Here is a 6,251-nt window from a genome sequence, read left to right as displayed (position 1 = left end):
TGGAGAAGACCCCTGAACAATGTAACCTCACCTACCACCACTCACACAGAGCTAAAGGAGATGTTTGGCGTGACATATACTCAAGTAGGTTCACAGATGAGGTACAAGTGGACGATGGAGATGATGGGAAGGGAGGATATATAAAGGAAGGAGGCTCCTGAAAAGGAGGGAGGAGAAAAAATAGCAATAGGGAAGAAAAGAAAACTTTACTGTAGCTCTAAGAACTGTAACCACTATATAATCAATAATATGCTTCTTCGGACACCAATTCATTCCATTTTTTATGTGTAACTTTATGTTGATTTATACTTGTAGGTTGTGATTAACTGTTGTCAATTCCATAGTTAATCTAGCTCTTTCACCCATTCTCTACAAATTCATTGTTCTGGGCTTGGGCCACAAATCCTAACCCTACATATATTCTATGAGATTTGAGAAAGAGGGTAAGATTAAAGAATGTGAGAGAAAAAGACATAATAGAAAGGATCACAATTTTTTCACCTCTCTATTATCGAGTCATGACATTAATGTGTGTGCGTGTGTGTTTTTTAATAAGGAATCCATGATATTCGAGTCATAATGATTAGTATTTATCATCAAGTCAATCTATCAATTATATTTTTATGTAAGTGGGATTTGTACCCAAACCTCTTATTCATTTAAAAAAAAAAAATTCCTAAAATCCTAAATTCCTATAATTTTTTTTTTAAGAATTGAGCTAATTGAAACCTAAATAAGATGAGCTAACTCAAATCATAGACTTTAAACTTTCTTTTCTAACTTTATTTTTTCATCCTTTTTATGATATACGAAAGAATTTAGATATACGGATGAATTAAAGTTATAAACATCATAAAATGCGAATTGAACCTCTAGCCAAAATTGTTTTTATTTAATTTAGATTCTTGAACTTGCAATTTTTGCTAAGATTCAAGTTTTAATAGGGATTGATTGGCCCATCAAAAAAGGCCCACAAAGTGGTGTCATTGATCACAGGCGGCTATGCTGCTCGGCGGAGCTGACCTCTAAACCCCCAACCATAGATGAAGTCGTTTATGCAATGCCCTCTCTCTCTTCCCCAACTTTCAGACTCACTCACGAAACGTTTCGCTCCAGACCCAGCAAGAAACGCTCATTCTCAAACCAACCTTGCATTGTCCAATCAATCTTCAACCTCGCTTCCCAAGGTCACCTCTCCCAAGCCATTTCTTCGCTCGAGCTCTTAGCTCGCAAAGGCCTCCGCTTGCCTTCGAATTCTCTCTCCCATCTCTTGCAACAGTGCGCAAACGCCAGGTCTCTTAGAGAAGCCAAATGGGTTCACCTCCATTTGAAGCTCACGGGTCTAAAGCACCCCACTACGTTTTTGTCGAACCAATTGATTGGTACTTATTTCAAATGTGGCGACGAAGTTGAAGCACGCAAGGTGTTTGATAAAATGTCTGTGAGGAATTTGTACAGCTGGAACAATATGCTCTCTGGGTATGCTAAAATGGGGATGATTAAGCCGGCTAAGAAGTTGTTTGATAAAATGCCCGAGAAGGATGTTGTTTCGTGGAACACTATGGTTATTGCTTACGCAAAGAGTGGGCATTCTGATGAGGCTTTGAGGTTTTATAGGGAGCTTAGGAGACTGTCTATTGGGTATAATGAGTTTAGTTTTGCTGGTGTTTTGACGGTTTGTGTGAAGTTAAAGGAATTGGAGCTTGCTAGGCAGGTTCATGGGCAGGTTTTGGTTGCTGGGTTTTTGTCGAATGTAGTGATTTCTAGTTCTGTTGTTGATGCTTATGCAAAGTGTGGGGAGATGGGAGATGCAAGGAGAATTTTTGATGACATGAGTGTAAGGGATGTCCTTGCTTGGACAACTCTAGTTTCAGGATATGCTAAATGGGGGGATATGGAATCAGCTAGTGAATTGTTTGATCAAATGCCCGAGAAAAACCCTGTATCATGGACAGCATTGATGGCTGGCTATGCAAGAAATGCTCTGGGGCATGAAGCGCTTGAATTGTTTACGAAAATGATGACGCTTCGAGTTAGACCTGATCAATTCACATTTAGTAGTTGCCTTTGTGCTTGTGCCAGTGTAGCTTCACTCAAGCATGGCAAACAGTTACATGCATATTTGCTACGAACTAATTTTAGGCCTAATACTATAGTTGTGAGCTCTCTCATTGACATGTATTCAAAATGTGGGTGTTTGGAAATTGGCAAATTGATTTTTGATCTTATGGGTGATAAGCGAGATGTTGTGTTGTGGAATACAATGATGTCTGCCTTAGCACAGCATGGTCATGGTGAGGAGGCAATGAAGATGTTCGATGACATGGTAAGATCAGGCTTGAAGCCGGATAGGATCACCTTTGTTGTAATTCTCAGTGCCTGTAGTCATTCAGGTCTTGTGTCAGAAGGGCTTAAGGTTTTTCAATTCCATGATGTGTGACCATGGCATTGTTCCTGATCAAGAACATTATGCATGCTTAGTTGACATCTTGGGCCGAGCTGGATGTTTTGACGAGTTGATGAAACAGCTCAAGAAGATGTCTTGTAAGCCTGGTGATCAAGTTTTGAATGCCTTAATTGGTGTTTGTCGAATTCATGGAAATATAGAGTTGGGAAGAAAAGCAGCTGAATGCCTCATTGAATTGGAACCTCAATCCTCTGCTCCCTATGTTTTACTTTCAAGTATATATGCTGTGCTTGGAAGATGGGAGTTGGTAGAGAAGGTGAGAAAGTTAATGGATGAGAGACAAGTAAGGAAAGAGCGTGCTGTCAGTTGGATAGAAATTGAAAATAAAGTGAACGCTTTCACAGTAGCAGATAGATTTCACCCTCTGAAAGAAGTAATATACTCAGTTTTGGAACATTTAACTGGACAGATGGAAGAAGATCCTTTGTTACTTGATGCTGAAAGGTAAATTTCATCTATTTTGTCCTCTGTTGAGTGGTTTCTAGGGGCACCAACGGAAATTATATTTGTAGTCAACTCCATAACTTGTAACATTTTTCTGTACCCTTCACAAGTTGGCCTTCGATCCGGATTAGATTCTATACAATTGAATCTCCACACTGAAATACTTGTGAAATTTTATTCTAAAAATCAGATAGTTGTCTCCAGGGAAGATATTTTGCTTCCTTTTGTATCATTATTTTGTCTCAGTGATTCTTGAATAAAACTGATAAAGAGCTTTGTGAATTCAACAAATCCATATTTATGACACTTGATTATGGTGTGAAATGCAGTATATATTATCTATTTTGGTAATAGTTTCATGTTAATGGTTTAGCATAATGTATGCTTTGTCCAATTGGAAAGAAAGAAAGAAAAAAGAAGGGGGGTGGGGGGTGGGGGGTGCGTTTCCTGGTTATTCTTACTGGGTATAGTCATGTAAATTGCAAGTATTCTCTGCAAGGAAACATATTAGGTTTGCAATTTGGGTAGCCTGTATATGGCCCAACCTCAACCTTATCCAATGAATCGGCAGGTTTGGGCTGAAATTGTTGGACATAGGGCTGGACTTAAAATCCAATCAAGTTGAACCTCAGTTTGAGGTACAGTCAAACCAATCCCATTCCAACTGGACTTGTGTATGACTATTAATAGTGAGAGTAACTGTGTATACTCTATTTAACACAATATTATAAATAGTCAATTGTTTAACCATTGCTAATTGCATTCTGGATAAAGTCCTGGCATTATTTGATATTAGATGCTTTTAATTGAATGTCAGAGGTATACATTGTCTTTATAAAATTCCCTTGAATTTTCTTAAAAGCAATTATATTGAAGTGTTCAAGTACCCTCAGTTAATTTGATACTTGGGAAATTACTCGAAAAGGCCCATAGTTTATACCATCTTTCATATTAGGTCCTAGGTTTTAAATTTTGTTGATTAAAGTCTCAAATTTATGAAAATCGTTTCAATCTGAAGCCTTTGTCAATCTCTATCATTCATTTATGTAATTCTGGTAGTAACAGAGCAGAATAAAGCAAGGAGCTATCGATTAAACTCTGTGTTTCACTTAGGGCTTGTTCATACACCAATTTGGTAGACATTGAATAGAGAGGGCAGAGAGAGAAAGTTTTGCTTAGAGTGAGATAATGATTGCTAGAAAATCGAACCTAGTTACCTAGGTGAAACACATAGTTTTATTAATGCTTTCCTCTTTTACTCTTCCCTATCTGTTACTACCTAGAATAACGAAAATGAATAACAACCTACTTTGAAACATGTTATAAACTTTGTGCCTTTTTCTGTAATTTACCCTTGATACTTTGTAAAAATGGCTCTGCAATTTGTTTAATAAATGGAAACTGCAGATTAATTGACATCCCACACTTCCCAAACAAGCTGACCCACTTGATGTAACATGCCCAAGCTTATTTTTTGCAACACCAGCCTGAGATGGGGTGGGGTTGGCTTTTTGTGCAACCTGTTTAACAGTTGCGCTTGGCTTTGGACCTTTGGTTGGATAAACTCAACATATTCAGTCATTGATACAGCAGCTATAGGCTTGATAATCAATACTATATTTGGCGACTGTTTATTCTTCTGTTATCCCCTTTTTCAAGCCTAGAGATCTTAAAGAAGCAATTTTTGTGTGTGTGTTTTACTTTTATTACTTTATAAATTAACGATACTTGTAAATCTCTATCGATGCATTTTATTGCTGTGAATTGTTTATGTTATCAAACCTCTTTTAACAACTCTCATACAATACTCTTCTCACCCATCATTTTAGTCAGACTTATTTTTCTGTTATTATTTTAAAGAGATTATGATTTCATTTAGTGAATTTCAAAGCAATCTGTGGTGGTGAGATCTCTTCAGAAAACCTGTTAAATGAAGTGATCTAAAACCAAATCTGGAAGAGGTCTGGGTGTGTCACAGTTTATGTTCCATAAATTGAACCAGAAGCATTATTTTGTATTTTTATACATTAAAACCAATCAATAACCTGTTTTGACTCCTTAAGAGACTCCCGTGTTCTTGCAGTGCTTTATAGCGTATACTTGTATAATATTTTGGTTATCAACTAATTTATTTGATTTCCTGCCAGTTGCTCAGTCCTAATCAGTAATAGGACTTATTCATAGCCCCCACACACACCAAAAGAAGAAGAAAAAGAAGAAGAAGAAGCTTAATGAAGTGCTGTCCTAATCTTTCTTTTTTATTTGTTTTTTTGTGTCTGTCTGTCTATAAGTATATATAACAGAGCTGTTTGTATGTTTGAAATGACAATTTATAAATTTGTTTTTTTCATAGTGTTGAATTGAGATATAATTCAGTGGATGCTACATCTCTTGTCTATCGTTAAAGTGAACCCAAAGCAATAAGAAAAGACCAAAACAGAGGAAAAACAATAGGAGCTGCTATGGAAATCATGCAAGGGAATTTGGGGCTCAAGCTCTGATCATGAAAGTCACATCAGCTCTTTCACTTTATTTTGTTTTTTTTACAATATCAGTAATTAGAAAGCAACTACAACTTGTCATTACCTGAATTATTGAGCCTTGGAACTGTATATTACATGCACATGGTGGAGCCATGAAGCTTCATGGTTGAAGGGCTTTCTTTTTATGATCGCTTGTACGGGATAATCCTACAGGACCATCATATCCTTCCAGCTCATTCGAATCATGTGAATGATTTTGGCTTCTCTGGTTTGTCACTCAGTTCATCCATAAGGTAGGCTGATGTTTAATAAAATTAATAGCTTGAGACCATATTTTAAAACATCAGTAGAATTAATAACTTGAAGCTTTGCTTTATGTTTTTGGCAGGAAGGGAACTGTATTGATGATTGTGTATGTGTTCAATGTGGAAAAATCTTGAATTTGGCATAACTGGCAATGATAACATCGGATGATTTGTTTATTTTTGAGAGTTTGGTGAAAATTACCTCTAGATGTCACAGTTGGTCCCTTGATCAAATGAATCTAATTAATGAATGAACAATGTTAGGGATGACCCTTTTTTTTTTAAAATTAAAAAAAAAAATTTATTTTTATGATCTTTTTTCATAAGTTTGTTTTATAGGTAGATAGTTGGCAAAGACATGAAATACCACAAAAGAATGACATTAACATTGGACTATCACCTGAACTCATGTTAAAGTGGTAAGTTATAATTGGAGTAATATCATTTTCCTATGTGTTTACTGTTAACACAACTTTTATTATGCATTAATCACAATATATTGTGCAAGAGGTTGTGAAGAAATAGTGAAAAGTTGACACCTAAACTTATTTG

General features: G+C 36.3%; 1 protein-coding gene across 1 annotated transcript; it reads left to right on the top strand.

Moving 5' to 3' along the window:
* Positions 1–919: 919 nt before the first annotated feature.
* On the top strand, positions 920–5,837 carry LOC112017763 (pentatricopeptide repeat-containing protein At2g21090). Its single transcript, XM_024050219.2, is given in 3 exon segments — positions 920–2,407; positions 2,409–2,911; positions 5,059–5,837. Coding segments are annotated over 3 exon segments (1,887 nt in total). The 5' UTR covers positions 920–1,060; the 3' UTR covers positions 5,096–5,837.
* The last annotated feature ends 414 nt before the right edge of the window (positions 5,838–6,251 follow it).

Source organism: Quercus suber, unplaced genomic scaffold (assembly GCF_002906115.3).
Source record: "Quercus suber isolate HL8 unplaced genomic scaffold, Cork oak 2.0 scaffold_691, whole genome shotgun sequence".
Lineage (NCBI taxonomy): Eukaryota > Viridiplantae > Streptophyta > Magnoliopsida > Fagales > Fagaceae > Quercus > Quercus suber.
Note: the sequence above shows the minus strand (reverse complement) of the source record. Positions and strands in the feature narration are given on the sequence as shown.